Source organism: Electrona antarctica (assembly GCF_951216825.1).
Source record: "Electrona antarctica genome assembly, chromosome: 17".
In the NCBI taxonomy this organism is placed as follows: domain Eukaryota; kingdom Metazoa; phylum Chordata; class Actinopteri; order Myctophiformes; family Myctophidae; genus Electrona; species Electrona antarctica.
Window position 1 is genome coordinate 35,486,093 of NC_136798.1, and position 22,499 is coordinate 35,508,591.

At 46.3% G+C, this 22,499-nt stretch overlaps 1 protein-coding gene across 2 annotated transcripts in view; it reads left to right on the plus strand.

Annotated features, from left to right (window-relative positions):
- utrn (utrophin) overlaps window positions 1-22,499 on the plus strand; it is a 344,298-nt gene that overhangs the window by 197,966 nt on the left and 123,833 nt on the right. For both annotated transcript variants that reach the window (XM_079527087.1, XM_079527086.1), the window contains exons 57-58: window positions 7,334-7,506; window positions 14,443-14,599. In XM_079527087.1, the coding sequence (XP_079383213.1) occupies window positions 7,334-7,506; window positions 14,443-14,599 (330 nt within the window). The remainder of the gene's footprint in view (window positions 1-7,333; window positions 7,507-14,442; window positions 14,600-22,499) is intronic.

Sequence of the window (22,499 nt, forward strand, 5' to 3'; positions counted from 1 at the left end):
GGCGACACTCACAGTCACATTCTGCTGTTTCTCCAAACCAGAACCGAGCCAACCAATCTCTCCACTGCTCATTACTCTGTGTATGGGATCCGAATCCCATTATATATACTCTCTCTCTTTCCTTTAGAGTGTGTGTGTGTGTGTGTGTGTGTGTGTGAGATAGTATTTTCCCTTCATAACAAGAATAATTGAAAGCATCCCGTTTATAACAAAGAATTCATTTATAAAACTGATTGAATCTTGAAAAAGCTTCCCACTTTTCGCGACTTCGGTGTGTGTGTGTGTGTGTGTGTGTGTGTGTGTGTGTGTGTGTGCGCGCGTGCGCACACATTCCTGTGCATCCACAGTGTCTCCGGTCTCCTCATTAGGCGTGAGGCTAAAAAAACAAACCCTAAAAAGTGTTTTATCCTTTGCAGAGACGATTTTCAGCGTGTCGACTTGGAACAGCTGATGATTGGCATTCTTAACGTCCATTATTCATCAGGCTGGGCTCAAACCTACCTCGTCGACTGACACTCTGTCATTGTGATGTTTCCGTGTGAAAACGTTTTCATCTGAAGCGCCATGCATAAAACATGTGGCTGGTGCACGGTGGGGGACACAGGCGTCTTGTTTGGAGACCAGGGATGCTGTGGCGCACAGGCATGTTTGCGTGCGTGCGTGCGTGCGTGCGTGCGTGCGTGCGTGCGTGCGTGCGTGCGTGCGTGCGTGCGTGCGTGCGTGCGTGCGTGCGTGCATGCGTGCGTGAAAAAGAGAGTGATCAGTGGGCGTCCTGTAGTAGCTAACTCACGTCAGTGTGTGCTTATACCTCTCGGCATACACCTCTGTGTCAAAGTAGTCTTTCAGTGGGTTCCATGGAATTTAAATGGCAGCGTTGTACATGAATGTATGCCTCTGTGTGTCTGTTTGACGGCATGCGTCAAACACGTGCGTGTGTGTGTGTGTGTGTGTGTGTGTGTCTGTGTGTCTGTGTGAAAAAGAGAGTGATCAGTCGGCGGTCTTTGGAGTCTAGCACAGTTGTTGACTTAAGCACGAGGGTTCTAATGACCTTCCTGGCCTGTGTGTGCGTGCGCGTGTGCGTGTGTGTGTGTGTGTGACCCGACCCCAATTAGCACCGGAATGCGACCCCAATGATCTGCAGGGGTCAACTGTTGTACTCAAATAGACATACATACGTGGGTACAGACACACACAGTAGTGACACGGTGTGTCACCGCTCAAAAGTGAAAGCAGAGAGCAACGAGCTGGAATAGACAACATGTAATGTTCTCTTTATACACTCTCTCTCTCTGTCGCTGTCTCTCTCTGTCTCTCTCTCTGTCGCTGTCTCTCTCTCTCTCGCTGTCTCTCTCTGTCTCGCTGTCTCTCTCTCACTGTCTGTCTCTCTCTCTTTCTCACTGTCTATCTCTCTGTCTCTCTCTCTCACTGTCTGTCTCTCTCTCTTTCTCGCTGTCTATCTCTCTGTCTCTCTCTCTCACTGTCTGTCTCTCTCTCTTTCTCGCTGTCTGTCTCTCTCGCTGTCTGTCTCTCTCTCTTTCTCGCTGTCTATCTCTCTGTCTCTCTCTCTCTCTTCCTCGCTGTCTATCTCTCTTTCTCTCTGTCTCTCTCACCGTCTCTCTCTCTGTCTCTCTCCTCCTTTCCCCGTGCTTGTCTCTCCATCTGTCCCATGACCTTTTCTGTAAGCGGTGGATTTGTGTAAGCTGTCAAAGCGAGCCGGAGTGTCGATTGTTAACCTCGACCATCTCGGCAGAGGGGGCGGGGCCATTCATACTGTAGTCCTGAATCTTTTTTGCAAAACAACGTCCGCCGGCTGTTGAAACCCAGCTGCATCGCCTGGCTGCTGAGCAGACCGACGAGGGACAGCTTTTGTTTCTTGTGTTGTTGTTGTCGTCGTCCCTGTATGCCCGTCTGGGACAAGTTAATCGGTTGCCAAGGGAGTTTAACTTCGTTAAAGGCAGTCACATGCCACCGCCTGCCGCCGTCGCTCATCCCATGTGACGTGTGACACCAATGTATGGGTTTACATGCTGTGAGAACAGGTGTACTAACGCAGAGTGTAGACATATCATACCCCAAATGGTCCCTTATAGGCCCGGGTACATTTTGTACTATCCAGTCTCAGGGTTTTTTAACCCATTTACCCATTTTCATGTCAAGGACCCCCAAAAATCTATGTAATTGGCCGCCGACCCCCCATCTGAAAATATGTTGTTCCAGGGATTATTCAAAAAAATAGCAGATCTACAAGCTTGTATCATGGCACTCGGTGCTGTGCTATGAGCTTGTAGATCTGCTATTTTTCAATAGCTTAAGTATAACATAATGCTTTAACCCATTTTGGGCGGGAACCCCTTTTGGTGTTAGCATTATGTTATGCTTTAGCTATTGAAAAATAGCAGATCTACAAGCTCGTAGCGCGCCACCGAGTGGCGCGCTACGAGCTTGTAGATCTGCTATTTTTGAAAAATCGAAGAACGACTGACATAGAAACATAGCTTTTTCAGAAAACTGTCAGGATGTAGAAGACATTTTTAGAATCTGATCTCAGGTCAAAATGAATGGGTTAACAGTGAGGATGTGACTGTGCGTAACTGTTTGGGATCACATCGTGTGATGTCTGTTTGTCAGAGTGAACGTGTGTACAATTAGCGGCGGGCTGCTACAGTATAGATACTGCATACTGTGTACATCATGTACTATGTCACGAAAACGTTTGTTCTGTCACCCCGAATATTTCATGAATTTAAAAAGAGATGTGATTTCCAGTACCTCTTTGTGTGCTGAAAATGCTGCTGAACACAGGAGAGAGAGAGAGAGAGAGATAAACAAAGCGGTATTGCACGTCTAAAAATAAACCCTTGGACCGGATGCTCGTCGTGCATCACAGTATCCCTCGTGGTTCTATCCACACAAACACCCCAAGACTCCTTTAGATGTGGCCACATAATAAAACTGTCTCTTAACCCATTTTGACCTGAGATCAGATTCTAAATTTGTCTTCTAAATCCTGACAGTTTTCTGAAAAAGCTACGTTTCTATGTCAGTCGTTCTTCGATGCAGACCTACAAGCTCAATATTTCATTTCAAGGACCCCAGAAATTATATGTAATTGGCCGCCGACCCCCATCTGAAAATATGTTGTTCCAGTGACCTCCCAGAAGCAAAGTGTTTAGTTAAAAACGTTCGCTCTGAAAGAATATAATATTCAAAATATTTTCACGATTTTTCAAAAATAGCAGAGCTTGTAGATCTGCTATTTTTCAATAGCTAAAGCATAACATAATGCTAACACCAAAAGGGATTACCGCCCAAAATGGGTTAAGGTGCTCACTCGTTCACATGCACATCCATATACAGTACATACTGTGGGAACATGCATGCATACATACAGTACATTATGCGTGCATGCGTGTGTGGGCACGTACTCTACATGGACAAATCTGACTCAGTCGGGACACGCTGGTTCTAATGGCTTTGTTTATGTCGATTTACAATTTAGGCATATAGCAGACGCTCTTAATCCAGAGCGACTTACATTAAGCAAGAACAAAAAAAGCATGGGAATACATCACATATATATATAAAAGCATGTATCATGAAACGTGCGTAAGCTAAGAGCGTAACCGTGGAATATCTATATAATGAAACTATACATGTAAACTATACATATATACTATACTATGCCAACTGAGCTTCTGAATGTAAACGGTTGAAATTGGCCCAGAGTATAAAAAACACAGACAGAAGACAATTAAGACAAACAGATAAAGAACAAATAAAGAAAGGAAATGTAGAAAAAAGTTCAGAGTATGTTTTCACTTACTGTGTACCAAAGTGCAGGTTCACAAGCAAATGCAGAGTCAGACCGCTAGCCGCTATGTCGTCAGGATAGCGCCGGTGTGTGGATCCCCCCTAACAGATCCACACACACAGAACCACACAGACACACACTGGGACAGAAGAGCTAGCGTCGACATCCATGTTGCACGTGTCACCCTGTATCACAGCCTGAGCCCAACAGTGTACTCGAGTTTAGTGGAGAGACCCCAGCATCTCACCCCATCACATTCTACTGCTTAGGGAGTTGTTGCTGGATGTACTGGTGGTGGTGGTAGTGGTAGTAGTGTGGGGGATGTTCCAGTCAGTTGTACTGGTAGTGGTGGTAGAGTGGTAGTAGTGTGGGGGATGTTCCAGTCAGTTGTACTGGTGGTGGTGGTAGTGGTAGTAGTGTGGGGGATGTTCCAGTCAGTTGTACTGGTGGTGGTGGTAGTGGTAGTAGTGTGGGGGATGTTCCAGTCAGTTGTACTGGTGGTGGTGGTAGTGGTAGTAGTGTGGGGGATGTTCCAGTCAGTTGTACTGGTAGTGGTGGTAGAGTGGTAGTAGTGTGGGGGATGTTCCAGTCAGTTGTACTGGTAGTGGTGGTAGAGTGGTAGTAGTGTGGGGGATGTTCCAGTCAGTTGTACTGGTAGTGGTGGTAGAGTGGTAGTAGTGTGGGGGATGTTCCAGTCAGTTCTACTGGTAGTGGTGGTAGAGTGGTAGTAGTGTGGGGGATGTTCCAGTCAGTTCTACTGGTAGTGGTGGTAGAGTGGTAGTAGTGTGGGGGATGTTCCAGTCAGTTCTACTGCTTAGGGAGTTGTACTGGTGGTGGTGGTAGTGGTAGTAGTGTGGGGGATGTTCCAGTCAGTTTTACTGCTTAGGGAGTTGTACTGGTGGTGGTGGTAGTAGTGTGGGGGATGTTCCAGTCAGTTCTACTGCTTAGGGAGTTGTACTGGTGGTGGTGGTAGTGGTAGTAGTGTGGGGGATGTTCCAGTCAGTTGTACTGGTAGTGGTGGTGGTAGTGGTAGTAGTGTGGGGGATGTTCCAGTCAGTTGTACTGGTAGTGGTGGTGGTAGTAGTGGTAGTAGTGTGGGGGATGTTCCAGTCAGTTGTACTGGTGGTGGTGGTAGTGGTAGTAGTGTGGGGGATGTTCCAGTCAGTTGTACTGGTAGTGGTGGTGGTAGTGGTAGTAGTGTGGGGGATGTTCCAGTCAGTTGTACTGGTGGTGGTGGTAGTGGTAGTAGTGTGGGGGATGTTCCAGTCAGTTGTACTGGTGGTGGTGGTAGTGGTAGTAGTGTGGGGGATGTTCCAGTCAGTTGTACTGGTGGTGGTGGTAGTGGTAGTAGTGTGGGGGATGTTCCAGTCAGTTGTACTGGTAGTGGTGGTGGTAGTGGTAGTAGTGTGGGGGATGTTCCAGTCAGTTGTACTGGTGGTGGTGGTAGTGGTAGTAGTGTGGGGGATGTTCCAGTCAGTTGTACTGGTGGTGGTGGTAGTGGTAGTAGTGTGGGGGATGTTCCAGTCAGTTGTACTGGTAGTGGTGGTGGTAGTGGTAGTAGTGTGGGGGATGTTCCAGTCAGTTGTACTGGTAGTGGTGGTGGTAGTGGTAGTAGTGTGGGGGATGTTCCAGTCAGTTGTACTGGTGGTGGTGGTAGTGGTAGTAGTGTGGGGGATGTTCCAGTCAGTTGTACTGGTAGTGGTGGTGGTAGTGGTAGTAGTGTGGGGGATGTTCCAGTCAGTTGTACTGGTAGTGGTGGTGGTAGTGGTAGTAGTGTGGGGGATGTTCCAGTCAGTTGTACTGGTAGTGGTGGTGGTAGTGGTAGTAGTGTGGGGGATGTTCCAGTCAGTTGTACTGGTAGTGGTGGTGGTAGTGGTAGTAGTGTGGGGGATGTTCCAGTCAGTTGTACTGGTGGTGGTGGTAGTGGTAGTAGTGTGGGGGATGTTCCAGTCAGTTGTACTGGTGGTGGTGGTAGTGGTAGTAGTGTGGGGGATGTTCCAGTCAGTTGTACTGGTAGTGGTGGTGGTAGTGGTAGTAGTGTGGGGGATGTTCCAGTCAGTTGTACTGGTGGTGGTGGTAGTGGTAGTAGTGTGGGGGATGTTCCAGTCAGTTGTACTGGTGGTGGTGGTAGTGGTAGTAGTGTGGGGGATGTTCCAGTCAGTTGTACTGGTAGTGGTGGTGGTAGTGGTAGTAGTGTGGGGGATGTTCCAGTCAGTTCTACTGCTTAGGGAGTTGTACTGGTGGTGGTGGTAGTAGTGTGGGGGATGTTCCAGTCAGTTGTACTGGTGGTGGTGGTAGTGGTAGTAGTGTGGGGGATGTTCCAGTCAGTTGTACTGGTAGTGGTGGTGGTAGTGGTAGTAGTGTGGGGGATGTTCCAGTCAGTTGTACTGGTGGTGGTGGTAGTGGTAGTAGTGTGGGGGATGTTCCAGTCAGTTGTACTGGTAGTGGTGGTAGAGTGGTAGTAGTGTGGGGGATGTTCCAGTCAGTTCTACTGCTTAGGGAGTTGTACTGGTGGTGGTGGTAGTGGTAGTAGTGTGGGGGATGTTCCAGTCAGTTTTACTGCTTAGGGAGTTGTACTGGTGGTGGTGGTAGTGGTAGTAGTGTGGGGGATGTTCCAGTCAGTTCCAGACAATGACTTTGAAGAATAATATTAGTTTACATCCTCCAAAAGTGCAGAGAGAACACTTTTTAGAGAAACGCCAACTTCTCCTTTGCCCTCTCGTAACCTATTGGTGGCTGTCGGGAAGAAGACTCGACATCTCTATATTAAAACCTTGAATGTTTTGTCCTCACTTAGGTGAATGCACTACTTCTACAAACTGCACTACTACTACAAGCAAAAGTAGTGAATATAGCCCGATCTACGATCTACACTATTTTTTTTTTATCAACGTAGTTCCATTTCTTGAAAGGTAACGGTTTTGGACGTACTACCCATGCGTGCGCGCATGGCACCGCACCGCAGGGCGTGCGCGCATGGCAACGCACCGCAGCTCCCATCATCCTCTTTTCACTGATAATCAGCTGTGACGAAAACTCTCGAAACTCTCCCCGCCATTTCTTTTTCCAAACTTAACTACCGTCACAATCACGCCGTCGCCTAGCCTGGAACTCACCTATGCTTTTTATGGCATAGGCAGCTCCCGGCAGGATCCGCCGGGAGAAACTATGCGCAGCTGCGCGACATGAGACTAATTACTTAGAGCAACAGAGAGAGAGAGAGAGGAGTGTGTGGGTGTACATGTGTGCGTGTGTGTCAATTTAACAAAGGTGCAGACGATCAGAAATCAGCAGAGAGTGAGAGATGTTTGCACTACTCTATGCCGAATTGAAGTGGACTCGGACCCAGACTTTTTTTTTCTCCCTGGAAATAAAAAACGTCTGGGTTTCCGAGGCTAGCCGTCGCCTGACCGTAGTTGTTTGAGATAATTGCAATAGTTTTTTTTTTGCATACCGGTAATTCAAGATGGGGGAAAACGGTCCGATTTTTACAGTCCTCTCTGTTTTTCCACCTTTCTCCAGGACATCCAGGCCGAGATCGACGCCCACAATGACATCTACAAGAACGTGGACGGGAACAAGTCCAAGATGGTCAAGGCGCTGGGAAGCTCCGAGGAGGCCGTGTTCCTCCAACACAGACTGGACGACATGAACCAGCGCTGGAGCGACCTGAAGACCAAGTCGGCCAACATCCGGTCAGTACCTAAAAATCTGACCCGCCCGAACTGAGTGGTGCTCTACTGCTGTACTATACGGTACAGTTTTTTTTCTTTTTCCTTAACCCATTTTGGGCGGGAACCCCTTTTGGTGTTATATTTTAGCTATTGAAAAATAGCAGATCTACAAGCTCATAGCGCGCCACCGAGTGGCGCGCTACGAGCTTGTAGGTCTGCTATTTTTGAAAAAAACGTTAAAATGTGGCACAAATCATTGAATATATATTTCAGAGCGAACATTTTTAACTGAAATATTTGCTTAAGGGGGGTCCCTACATATTTTGAGATGTGGGTCCGTGGCCCAATAGAGTTAATTCTGGGGGTCCTTGACATGAAAAAGGTTGAGCACCACTGACACAGAAACATAGGTTTTTCAGGAAAGAAATAGGATTTAGAAGCCTTTTTTTGAATCGACCTCAGTCCAAAATGGGTTAAAGTCATGCTGTGTACGTCGCATTAACTGTAGTGGTCTTTTTGGTGTCACCTCTGGTAGCTCTGCTGTTTGTTAGAACTGCGATGCCCAGAATCGAATCAATAGCAGCATCAACATAGAAAATACACATACAGCAGTGTGCCATAAACTGTTAGGTCCGTCATAAGTCAAGTCATAGTCTGTTGTCAAAAACACAAACATCCATGAATAAATACATCTTAAAGTTAGTTTAGTTGGACAACTAGAAACCAGAGAGATATTGTGCTAGAGAGAGGGGGGAGAGAGAGAGAGACGTGTTGAGAGTCAGTGCATGTTTTCCAATAAATGCACACGTCGTGAATCAATACTACAGTTATTTGTTTGGAACTAGTAGCAGAGTACCACAAGGCCAAATCAACATCTACACGGTGGCGCAGGTGTTTCTCACCACTCTACTGCTAAGAATGAGCAACAACGCATCGAGAGGCGGCCGTGGCTCAGGAGGTAGAGCCGTGGGTTGGCGGTTCGAATCCCGGCACGTCGGAAGTGTCCTTGGGCAAGACACTGAACCCTACTGTGCATTGCCTACCAATGAGTCGATCGATGCCTCGCTTGTGTGTTTGCCGCGTCACCTCCCAATGTATGAATGAATGCACCATTGTACAGTGCTTTGAGTACTTAGAAAGTGCTCTAAACTTTCATTACGACGTGCTGTACTGTATAGGTCTTGTTAAAGGCAGTGTAGTGTAGTGTCGACGCTATTACTATACTCCTGCACCTCACATTGTAAAAGGTATCTTAGACCAGGGGTTCCCAAACTTTTACATGTCAAGGACCCCCTAATTGACACTAATTAGCCCGCGGACCGCCGTACCCCCCTTTGAAAAGCTCCAGCAGTGATTCTCGACCTGTTTAATTTCAAGAACAGTGTGACATGGATTAGTCTACGGACCCCCATTTAATGGCATTTCTATCTCTTGGCCCCCCAATTTATATTGTAAAATCAATGTTAATTTAACTCTGAGAGTGTACAAATGGAACCAAATGGACCCGTTAGGGTCCATTTGGTTCCATTTGTACACTCTCAGAGTTACAGACCCATAAGGGTCCATTTGGTTCCAAACTATAATTTTGCTGGGGACCCCCTGGAACTCCCTCAAGGACCCCTGAGGGTCCCCGGGCCCCACTTTGGGAACCACTGTCTTAGACTATTGACTGGATGCTACACAGCATTGATTTCATGAAAGACCAACATGGTCTTATTGATTTCTTATTGATTTCATGAAACGCGTCTTATTGCTGACGGAAGCATGACTCGTGTATCTCAAGGTCTGTTGGGACCCTGGGGGTGTGCATGTTGTCACCACACTTTTAATTAACATTGACGGGATCCTTCTTCACCAAGAATGTACGTCTGCTACAGTCAGCAGGAGTTCTCAAAGTTGCGGTCGGGACCCCACATGGGATCACGAGACACTGATGGTGGGGTCACAGATTTATTTTGGGTCATCAGAAATATTTTACACACCTAAATATAATTCAACAGAAATATAATGTAAAAATGAACCGTGATTGTTACAAAACCTCTATAGCCCTGGGATTAATACATCACTTATGCGGACAAATGTGCACCAAACGTGCACGTTTATGTGCATACAATTGCCTCCGGGGTTAGGTTGGGGTCGTGAGTCAATGGCAGCATTATTTTGGGGTCATGGGCTGAAAAGTTTGAGAACTGGGTCAGAATGCTACAGTAACTCGAGTTCTGTCCAGCCGGTGGTTCTCAAAATGGGGTCCTTGAGGACGGGGCAGATGGTCCCTCACAGGTATGTATAGGTAGCCTGGCTAATAAGCCAGACCGATCTGGGAGTCCACTCAGAGAGTGCACAAATATAATCGAATGAATCCTTTGGTCCCGGCTGTAGACTTATGGAGGTCAGTGGCATGAATAATGCATACCAAATTTGAAATAAAAAAAAGTTTGAAAATCACTGAGTGGGGAGGGGATACAAGTGCAGTATGTAAGCTTTGGGTAGGCTGGGGAGCCTGACATTGAGGGACCAGATAGCAACTTGCCTGCAGAACAGTAGGAGGGGAGAGGGGGAGGTCTGATGAATGCACACGTTCAGGCACGTGCACATGCAAATGTTTAACCCATTTAGGCCTGACGTCGAAATTAAAAAAAAGTCTTCTGAAAGAATATATATTCAAATAGTTGTTGCCGCATTTTCACGATTTTTCAAAAATAGCAGACCTACAAGCTTTTAGATCTGCTATTTTTCAATAGCTAGAGTATAACATAATGCTTAGTTAAAACACCAAAAGGGGTTCCCGCCCAGAATGGGTTAATACTCCGTTACAAGTAAAAGTCCAGAATTCAAAATGTACTTCTGAAGTAATCTTCTGAAAATATTTTCAAATGGCCGAGATGTATATATATAGCGCTGAAGTGGTTACTGTATGTTTTGTAGTAATAATCAAAATCCAGTAAGTAATTAGTAACTAAAGTTTTCAAATAAATGCAGTGGAGTTAAAGTACAGTATTTGCCTCCGAGATGTAGTGGTGTAGAAGTAAAAGTATTGGAAATACTCAAGTAAAGTACAAATAACTCTTAATTGTACTTAAAGGAGCATTCAGTGATTTGGGTGATTTGGAAAGCCCCCGGTCACAAGCCCCACCTGTGACCGGCACATGCATGCACTACAGTGGGGGGACATGCAACAGGCCAACAGTACGCACACCTAGACCCACCCCCGCTCGATCATGATTGGCGGAAGGCCCCTCTCTATCCTGATTGGATGAAGGCTTGGCCACCTAGCCAAAAACGAAACCTAAGGTTTTTTGACCCCAGGGGTTAACTGGGGACAGGGAGGAACTCCTTACATGGTCAACCCACTCTATAATAGGGAGGATTATCACAACAAAACAAAAAAATAAGTGATATTTGAATGAAGTGAAATCACTGAATATACCTTTAAGTAAATGTACTTAGTTACTTTCCACAACAACATGCATGCGAGTAGTGATGGAATGAAGACGCTGAAGGCAATTTGCAGAAATACAGAAAGACAGGTTTGATGTTTCTGCAGTAAATACGAGTCTCATTAATCGTACAGCTCCATTGCGTGCTGTTTGAACCCACTGTGTGCGTGCGTGCGTGCGTGTGTGTGCGTGCGTGTGCGTGTGTGTGTGTGTGTGTGTGTGTGTGTGTGTGTGTGTGTGTGTGTGTGTGTGTGTGTGTGTGTGTGTGTGTGTGTGTGTGTGTGTGTGTGTGTGTGTGTGTGTGTGTGTGCATGGGAGCGTGGCGTGCACAGCGCATGGTTTGTTGTACACAGCCTCATTATGCAGTAATTACGGCACATGTATGTACAGTATGTAATTAAGAAGAGCAAAGGAAACACCATGTAGACACATCGCTGGCTGGGATGCATTACGTTCACAAAGCACTTACGAAGACACATTAACCCATTTTGACCTGAGATCAGATTCTATAAATGTCTTCTACATCCTGACAGTTTTCTGAAAAAGCTATGTTTCTATGTCCGTCGTTCTTCGATTTTTCAAAAATAGCAGATCTACAAGTTCATAGCGCGCCACCTAGTGGCGCGCTATGAGCTTGTAGATCTGCTATTTTTCAATGGCTAAAGCATAACATAATGCTAACACCAAAAGGGGTTCCCGCCCAAAATGGGTTAACACATGTCCAGCACCACCTACACAATTAGCAGTGAATCCTACGATGTAATTAAAAAAAATGCCCTAATTGGCTCGCGCACACACTCATTTTGTAGAGTTTCAGTTTTCACCGAGTTACTGGTTTAATTTAGTATTCAGTAAGTTTCAATTTAGTTTCTTGCTTGCTTCATCGGTTGTATTTATAATGGTAATTTCCTGAATATTGTATGAGCACAACGGAAACATTATTTATTCACAACAAAAATGTGCTTGTGTGCATCAGTGTTCCTCGACATGCACTTAACGTTTCATTGATGGACCACAGCGGAAGCTGTAAAAAAAACTCTTGAGTTTTTTTTTTTACATTCGAGTAGGGCGAGTCTGAGTCGAGTCTGAAGTCGCTGTGTGTGTGTGCGCGCGTGTGCGGCGGTGTGCGCACACACCGCCCGATCGCAACTCAGAACGGAGTCCCGATCTCTGCCTGACAGCAACGCATCGTCGTAATGCTCTGAACGTGTTGTTGTGCGTCAACATGCTTGCAGGATCTACCTAGCGCTCTGAACGTGTGTTGTTGTGCGTCTGCTCTCAGGGCCCACCTAGCACTCTCTGAACGTGTGTTGTTGTGCGTCTGCTTCCAGGGCCCACCTAGCACTCTCTGAACGTGTGTTGTTGTGCGTCTGCTTCCAGGGCCCACCTAGCACTCTCTGAACGTGTGTTGTTGTGCGTCTGCTTCCAGGGCCCACCTAGCGCTCTCTGAACGTGTGTTGTTGTGCGTCTGCTTCCAGGGCCCACCTAACGCTCTCTGAACGTGTGTTGTTGTGCGTCTGCTTCCAGGGCCCACCTAGCGCTCTCTGAACGTGTGTTGTTGTGCGTCTGCTTGGAGGGACCACCTAACGCTCTCTGAACGTGTGTTGTTGTGCGTCTGCTTGGAGGGACCACCTAACGCTCTCTGAACGTGTGTTGTTGTGCGTCTGCTTGCAGGGCCCACCTAGCGCTCTGAACTTGTGTTGTTGTGCGTCTGCTTCCAGGGCCCACCTAGCGCTCTGAACGTGTGTTGTTGTGTGTCTGCTTGCAGGACCCACCTAGCGCTCTGAACGTGTGTTGTTGTGCATCTCCTTCCAGGGCCCACCTAGTGCTCTGAACGTGTGTTGTTGTGCATCTCCTTCCAGGGCCCACCTAGTGCTCTGAACGTGTGTTGTTGTGCATCTCCTTCCAGGGCCCACCTAGCGCTCTGAACGTGTGTTGTTGTGCGTCTGCTTGCAGGACCCACCTAGCGCTCTCTGAACGTGTGTTGTTGTGCGTCTGCTTGCAGGACCCACCTAGCGCTCTCTGAACGTGTGTTGTTGTGCGTCTGCTCTCAGGGTCCACCTAGCACTCTCTGAACGTGTGTTGTTGTGCGTCTGCTTGCAGGGCCCACCTAGCACTCTCTGAACGTGTGTTGTTGTGCGTCTGCTCTCAGGGTCCACCTAGCGCTCTCTGAACGTGTGTTGTTGTGCGTCTGCTCTCAGGGTCCACCTAGCACTCTCTGAACGTGTGTTGTTGTGCGTCTGCTTGGAGGGCCCACCTAGCGCTCTCTGAACGTGTGTTGTTGTGCGTCTGCTTGCAGGGCCCACCCAGCGCTCTCTGAACATGTGTTGTTGTGCGTCTGCTTGGAGGGCCCACCCAGCGCTCTCTGAACGTGTGTTGTTGTGCGTCTGCTTGGAGGGCCCACCTAGCGCTCTCTGAACGTGTGTTGTTGTGCGTCTGCTTGGAGGGCCCACCTAGCGCTCTCTGAACGTGTGTTGTTGTGCGTCTGCTTGCAGGGCCCACCCAGCGCTCTCTGAACGTGTGTTGTTGTGCGTCTGCTTGGAGGGCCCACCCAGCGCTCTCTGAACGTGTGTTGTTGTGCGTCTGCTTCCAGGGCCCACCTAGCACTCTCTGAACGTGTGTTGTTGTGCGTCTGCTTCCAGGGCCCACCCAGCGCTCTCTGAACGTGTGTTGTTGTGCGTCTGCTTCCAGGGCCCACCTAGCACTCTCTGAACGTGTGTTGTTGTGCGTCTGCTTCCAGGGCCCACCTAGCACTCTCTGAACGTGTGTTGTTGTGCGTCTGCTTCCAGGGCCCACCTAGCACTCTCTGAACGTGTGTTGTTGTGCGTCTGCTTGGAGGGCCCACCTAGCGCTCTCTGAACGTGTGTTGTTGTGCGTCTGCTTGCAGGGCCCACCTAGCGCTCTCTGAACGTGTGTTGTTGTGCGTCTCCTTGCAGGGCCCACCTAGCGCTCTGAACGTGTGTTGTTGTGCGTCTGCTTGCAGGGCCCTAGTAGCGCTCTCTGAACGTGTGTTGTTGTGCGTCTGCTTGCAGGGCCCTAGTAGCGCTCTCTGAACGTGTGTTGTTGTGCGTCTGCTTCCAGGGCCCACCTAGCGCTCTCTGAACGTGTGTTGTTGTGCGTCTGCTTGCAGGGCCCACCTAGCACTCTCTGAACGTGTGTTGTTGTGCGTCTGCTTGCAGGGCCCACCTAGCGCTCTCTGAACGTGTGTTGTTGTGCGTCTCCTTGCAGGGCCCACCTAGCGCTCTGAACGTGTGTTGTTGTGCGTCTGCTTGCAGGGCCCTAGTAGCGCTCTCTGAACGTGTGTTGTTGTGCGTCTGCTTGCAGGGCCCTAGTAGCGCTCTCTGAACGTGTGTTGTTGTGCGTCTCCTTGCAGGGCCCACCTAGCGCTCTCTGAACGTGTGTTGTTGTGCGTCTGCTTCCAGGGCCCACCTAGCGCTCTCTGAACGTGTGTTGTTGTGCGTCTGCTTGCAGGGCCCACCTAGCGCTCTCTGAACGTGTGTTGTTGTGCGTCTGCTTGCAGGGCCCACCTGGAGGCGAGTGCCGAGCGCTGGTCCCGTCTGCTGGTTCTCCTGGAGGAGCTGTGGAAGTGGATCTGTCTGAAGGATGAGGACCTGACCAAGCAGATGCCCATCGGAGGAGACGTGCCCACGCTGCTGCAGCAGCAGAACCACTGCACGGTACGTACAGTACTGTAGCAGGGCTTGACATTAAGGCTTGTCCTGTTGTCCGGGACAAGCAATAAATCTTTCCGGGCAAGTGCATTAAAATTGTACTTGTCCGTTGGACAAGTGACTCTTGGTTTCACTTTATCTGTGACGCTCCTAGCAGCCAACAATATTGTCTGGTGTGGTATCCAGTGGCTAGGAAAATCAACTCCCAACCAACAGGACCGGGTCGGCAGCATCTATGTGGTGTATTTTCACACCCAATTAACCCTAAACTCACTAAAGTAGAGAGATAAATGAACACTCTAGACTAAAGCAAACTGTAGTAGTCAGATCAGATGAAACACCTCGTCAAAGCATCAGATCGGATCGGAGAAACGCAGGCAGAGAGAGATTTCCTCGGAGTGTGATGTACCATTTATTTCAATCAAAGACAGAGTCCAGAATGACAAAAATAGCATAGCTTCCCCGTAGGCCTTGGTCGGCCCACGGGAGCTCCCAGCAGACTGACCGTGGTGGCCAGCCAGCTAACACTGAATGATTTTCACATTGACAATTGACATGATATACACTTTGCATAGACAGTTGAATTCAAGAAGGGTGGAGTTAAGATTAACATACAGATCAACAAATGGCATTTTGGTTAGCAGATGGCCGTCCCACTGTGTGTTTTGATTCACACCTATGACCAAGCTTCAGACAGTATATAACAAAGCTTTAGCCCCAGGGTACTTCCCTGAGAACTCCTATTCTGATTGCTTCTCAGACCCAAGCACTTTTGACCAGACAATATGACTCCACTTAACCTGCATCAAATTAACACAGAGACCCAAATAAACAGTGACCTATTAATGTATAGTGTAGTTATTGACAGAATATTGCAAATATGGCTATATGGACTATATTTTACGAGACCACACTGGCTTTCCTAATAATCACCTTTCCAATATTACACTACAGTAGTGTCACAGCCAGTGGTGGAAAAAGTACTCAAATGTATTTTACTTCGGTAAAAGTACCAATACTGCAATGTTAGAGATACTCAGTCACAAGTAAATGTAGTCATGATGCAGAATGTCCCATATTTCAAATTTTCAAATGTACAGTATAAAAATCTTTTTGAAAATAGCAGATCCACAAGCTCACAATGTGTCGCGATGAGACGCATTGTGAGCTTGTAGATCGGCTATTTTCAAATGGCCGAAATATACATAGGGCTGATGTGGCAACTGTATGGTTTTTTTTATATATATATAACTTTATAGGATTTTCATTTTGATAGACAAACAACCGTACATATACCCCACCCTCCCCGGTTCCCTCACAAAAGAAGAAGACAACAAAAGCAACATATTTTTTTTAATACGAATCAAAGTCTTCAAAGTAACTAGTAACTAAAGTTTTCAAATAAATGTAGTGGAGTAAAAGTACAGCACAAAGTGAATAAATTACTCAATATTGTGTTACCAAAATATACCAACTTCTGATAAGACAATCGCAAGCCGCCACACGTTTGTTTATCTCCCAGCGGTTAACGCTCAGACAGTGATGTTTGTTTATCTCCCCATGGTTAACGCTCAGACAGTGATGTTTGTTTATCTCCTGGTTAACGCTCAGACAGTGATGTTTGTTTATCTCCCCATGGTTAACGCTCAGACAGTGATGTTTGTTTATCTCCCCATGGTTAACGCTCAGACAGTGATGTTTGTTTATCTCCCCATGGTTAACGCTCAGACAGTGATGTTTGTTTATCTCCTGGTTAACGCTCAGACAGTGATGTTTGTTTATCTCCCAGCGGTTAACGCTCAGACAGTGATGTTTGTTTATCTCCTGGTTAACGCTCAGACAGTGATGTTTGTTTATCTCCCCATGGTTAACGCTCAGACAGTGATGTTTGTTTATCTCCCGGTTAACGCTCAGACAGTGATGTTTGTTTATCTCCCGGTTAACGCTCAGACAGTGATGTTTGTTTATCTCCCGGTTAACGCTCAGACAGTGATGTTTGTTTATCTCCCGGTTAACGCTCAGACAGTGATGTTTGTTTATCTCCCGGTTAACGCTCAGACAGTGATGTTTGTTTATCTCCCGGTTAACGCTCAGACAGTGATGTTTGTTTATCTCCCGGTTAACGCTCAGACAGTGATGTTTGTTTATCTCCCGGTTAACGCTCAGACAGTGATGTTTGTTTATCTCCCCACGGTTAACGCTCAGACAGTGATGTTTGTTTATCTCCCGGTTAACGCTCAGACAGTGATGTTTGTTTATCTCCCGGTTAACGCTCAGACAGTGATGTTTGTTTATCTCCCGGTTAACGCTCAGACAGTGATGTTTGTTTATCTCCCGGTTAACGCTCAGACAGTGATGTTTGTTTATCTCCTGGTTAACGCTCAGACAGTGATGTTTGTTTATCTCCCGGTTAACGCTCAGACAGTGATGTTTGTTTATCTCCCCATGGTTAACGCTCAGACAGTGATGTTTGTTTATCTCCTGGTTAACGCTCAGACAGTGATGTTTGTTTATCTCCCCATGGTTAACGCTCAGACAGTGATGTTTGTTTATCTCCCCATGGTTAACGCTCAGACAGTGATGTTTGTTTATCTCCTGGTTAACGCTCAGACAGTGATGTTTGTTTATCTCCCAGCGGTTAACGCTCAGACAGTGATGTTTGTTTATCTCCTGGTTAACGCTCAGACAGTGATGTTTGTTTATCTCCTGGTTAACGCTCAGACAGTGATGTTTGTTTATCTCATGGTTAACGCTCAGACAGTGATGTTTGTTTATCTCCCAGCGGTTAACGCTCAGACAGTGATGTTTGTTTATCTCATGGTTAACGCTCAGACAGTGATGTTTGTTTATCTCCCAGCGGTTAACGCTCAGACAGTGATGTTTGTTTATCTCCCAGCGGTTAACGCTCAGACGGTGATGTTTGTTTATCTCCCGGTTAACGCTCAGACGGTGATGTTTGTTTATCTCCCAGCGGTTAACGCTCAGACAGTGATGTTTGTTTATCTCCCGGTTAACGCTCAGACAGTGATGTTTGTTTATCTCCCGGTTAACGCTCAGACAGTGATGTTTGTTTATCTCCCGGTTAACGCTCAGACAGTGATGTTTGTTTATCTCCCGGTTAACGCTCAGACAGTGATGTTTGTTTATCTCCCAGCGGTTAACGCTCAGACAGTGATGTTTGTTTATCTCCCAGCGGTTAACGCTCAGACAGTGATGTTTGTTTATCTCCTGGTTAACGCTCAGACAGTGATGTTTGTTTATCTCCCGGTTAACGCTCAGACAGTGATGTTTGTTTATCTCCCGGTTAACGCTCAGACAGTGATGTTTGTTTATCTCATGGTTAACGCTCAGACAGTGATGTTTGTTTATCTCCCGGTTAACGCTCAGACAGTGATGTTTGTTTATCTCCCGGTTAACGCTCAGACAGTGATGTTTGTTTATCTCATGGTTAACGCTCAGACAGTGATGTTTGTTTATCTCCCGGTTAACGCTCAGACAGTGATGTTTGTTTATCTCCCGGTTAACGCTCAGACAGTGATGTTTGTTTATCTCCCGGTTAACGCTCAGACAGTGATGTTTGTTTATCTCCCGGTTAACGCTCAGACAGTGATGTTTGTTTATCTCCCAGCGGTTAACGCTCAGACAGTGATGTTTGTTTATCTCCCGGTTAACGCTCAGACAGTGATGTTTGTTTATCTCCCGGTTAACGCTCAGACAGTGATGTTTGTTTATCTCCCGGTTAACGCTCAGACGGTGATGTTTGTTTATCTCCCCATGGTTAACGCTCAGACAGTGATGTTTGTTTACCTCCCGGTTAACGCTCAGACGGTGATGTTTGTTTATCTCCCCATGGTTAACGCTCAGACGGTGATGTTTGTTTATCTCCCGGTTAACGCTCAGACAGTGATGTTTGTTTATCTCCCGGTTAACGCTCAGACAGTGATGTTTGTTTATCTCCTGGTTAACGCTCAGACAGTGATGTTTGTTTATCTCCTGGTTAACGCTCAGACAGTGATGTTTGTTTATCTCCTGGTTAACGCTCAGACAGTGATGTTTGTTTATCTCCTGGTTAACGCTCAGACAGTGATGTTTGTTTATCTCCCAGCGGTTAACGCTCAGACAGTGATGTTTGTTTATCTCCTGGTTAACGCTCAGACAGTGATGTTTGTTTATCTCCTGGTTAACGCTCAGACAGTGATGTTTGTTTATCTCCCAGCGGTTAACGCTCAGACAGTGATGTTTGTTTATCTCCCAGCGGTTAACGCTCAGACAGTGATGTTTGTTTATCTCCTGGTTAACGCTCAGACAGTGATGTTTGTTTATCTCCCAGCGGTTAACGCTCAGACAGTGATGTTTGTTTATCTCCTGGTTAACGCTCAGACAGTGATGTTTGTTTATCTCCCGGTTAACGCTCAGACAGTGATGTTTGTTTATCTCCCAGCGGTTAACGCTCAGACAGTGATGTTTGTTTATCTCCCTGTGGTTAACGCTCAGACGGTGATGTTTGTTTATCTCCCTGTGGTTAACGCTCAGACAGTGATGTTTGTTTATCTCCTGGTTAACGCTCAGACAGTGATGTTTGTTTATCTCCTGGTTAACGCTCAGACAGTGATGTTTGTTTATCTCCCGGTTAACGCTCAGACAGTGATGTTTGTTTATCTCCTGGTTAACGCTCAGACAGTGATGTTTGTTTATCTCCTGGTTAACGCTCAGACAGTGATGTTTGTTTATCTCCTGGTTAACGCTCAGACAGTGATGTTTGTTTATCTCCTGGTTAACGCTCAGACAGTGATGTTTGTTTATCTCCCGGTTAACGCTCAGACAGTGATGTTTGTTTATCTCCCGGTTAACGCTCAGACAGTGATGTTTGTTTATCTCCTGGTTAACGCTCAGACAGTGATGTTTGTTTATCTCCTGGTTAACGCTCAGACAGTGATGTTTGTTTATCTCCTGGTTAACGCTCAGACAGTGATGTTTGTTTATCTCCCAGCGGTTAACGCTCAGACAGTGATGTTTGTTTATCTCCTGGTTAACGCTCAGACAGTGATGTTTGTTTATCTCCTGGTTAACGCTCAGACAGTGATGTTTGTTTATCTCCTGGTTAACGCTCAGACAGTGATGTTTGTTTATCTCCTGGTTAACGCTCAGACGGTGATGTTTGTTTATCTCCCGGTTAACGCTCAGACAGTGATGTTTGTTTATCTCCCCATGGTTAACGCTCAGACAGTGATGTTTGTTTATCTCATGGTTAACGCTCAGACGGTGATGTTTGTTTATCTCATGGTTAACGCTCAGACAGTGATGTTTGTTTATCTCCCGGTTAACGCTCAGACAGTGATGTTTGTTTATCTCCCAGCGGTTAACGCTCAGACAGTGATGTTTGTTTATCTCCCAGCGGTTAACGCTCAGACAGTGATGTTTGTTTATCTCCCGGTTAACGCTCAGACAGTGATGTTTGTTTATCTCCCGGTTAACGCTCAGACAGTGATGTTTGTTTATCTCCTGGTTAACGCTCAGACAGTGATGTTTGTTTATCTCCCGGTTAACGCTCAGACAGTGATGTTTGTTTATCTCCCGGTTAACGCTCAGACAGTGATGTTTGTTTATCTCCCGGTTAACGCTCAGACAGTGATGTTTGTTTATCTCCCGGTTAACGCTCAGACAGTGATGTTTGTTTATCTCCTGGTTAACGCTCAGACAGTGATGTTTGTTTATCTCCTGGTTAACGCTCAGACAGTGATGTTTGTTTATCTCCTGGTTAACGCTCAGACAGTGATGTTTGTTTATCTCCTGGTTAACGCTCAGACAGTGATGTTTGTTTATCTCCTGGTTAACGCTCAGACAGTGATGTTTGTTTATCTCCTGGTTAACGCTCAGACAGTGATGTTTGTTTATCTCCCAGACGGTTAACGCTCAGACAGTGATGTTTGTTTATCTCCTGGTTAACGCTCAGACAGTGATGTTTGTTTATCTCCTGGTTAACGCTCAGACAGTGATGTTTGTTTATCTCCCAGACGGTTAACGCTCAGACAGTGATGTTTGTTTATCTCCTGGTTAACGCTCAGACAGTGATGTTTGTTTATCTCCTGGTTAACGCTCAGACAGTGATGTTTGTTTATCTCCCAGACGGTTAACGCTCAGACAGTGATGTTTGTTTATCTCCTGGTTAACGCTCAGACAGTGATGTTTGTTTATCTCCTGGTTAACGCTCAGACAGTGATGTTTGTTTATCTCCCAGACGGTTAACGCTCAGACAGTGATGTTTGTTTATCTCCCAGACGGTTAACGCTCAGACAGTGATGTTTGTTTATCTCCTGGTTAACGCTCAGACAGTGATGTTTGTTTATCTCCTGGTTAACGCTCAGACAGTGATGTTTGTTTATCTCCCAGACGGTTAACGCTCAGACAGTGATGTTTGTTTATCTCCCCATGGTTAACGCTCAGACAGTGATGTTTGTTTATCTCCCGGTTAACGCTCAGACAGTGATGTTTGTTTATCTCCTGGTTAACGCTCAGACAGTGATGTTTGTTTATCTCCCCATGGTTAACGCTCAGACAGTGATGTTTGTTTATCTCCCGGTTAACGCTCAGACAGTGATGTTTGTTTATCTCCCTGTGGTTAACGCTCAGACAGTGATGTTTGTTTATCTCCCCGCGGTTAACGCTCAGACGGTGATGTTTGATGGAACCTTGTTCCAAACCAGTGCAAATGTGCTTCTATAACACCAGCATCAGATTGGGGCCATGCTTACTGACTGGGCTGCAGCGATAACGCTATTGATTACCCTATCATTCTGTTTACACCATTCATTTAACCCATTGAAACCCATCGACATTTTAAAAAAATGTGGTTTTAAAATGTAGTTTTTTGCTGAAAAACCTCATGTGTCTATATCAGTGGTTCTCAATATTTCATGTCAAGGACCCCAAAAATGATATGTAATATGCCGCCGACCCCCATCTGAAATATTATGTTGCTCCAGGGACCCCCCCCAGAAGCAAAGATTTGAGTTCAAAACTGAAACTCTGAAAGAATATATATCAAAGATTTTCACGATTTTTCAAAAATAGCAGACCTACAAGTTCATAGCTTGAGCTTGTACATCTGCTATTTTTCAATAGCTAAAGTATAACATAATGCTTAAAACACAAAGTGGTTCCCGCCCAAAATGGGTTAATCTCTGCCATTGCTGTTGCTTTTCATTAGCATTCCACTAATACCTATTGTCCTATTTTCAGCGTTGTCTTCAGTGATATTTATCTTCAACTGGGTCCACACACACACACACACACACACACACACACAGAGACACGCACACACACACACACACACACAGAGACACACACACACACACACAGAGACACGCACACACTCACGCAGCAGTCCAACACGGCAAATATTCTCGCTAACCACTATAGTCAATAAGTATTGAGCTGTCCCATCCGTACCTTCGTCACCACTGTTATTTTCCATTGGAGCATGCCAGAGAGTATTATTTATTCCAGACAGTCGTTAATTGTCATAGTATTGGTATGTAATTGCTTTAACCCGTTCTGGGCGGGAACCCCTTTTGCATATAGCTAAATGCTTTAGCTATTGAAAAATAGCAGATCTACAAGCTCATAGCGCGCCACCGAGTGGCGTGCTACGAGCTTGTAGGTCTGCTATTTTTGAAAAATCGAAGAACGACTGACATAGAAACATAGCTTTTTCAGAAAACTGTCAGGATGTGGGAGACATTTTTACAATCTGATCTCAGGTCAAAATGGGTTAAGATGGATGCCTCAGCCAGGGGCTAAGCCGGTATTTACCCCCCCAGATAGTCTGTCTGACTGCAGATGCCACCATTGTTTTGTTGATGTTGCTTTTGACACCATTATACTTCACCGTGGCCGCTCTCTCTCT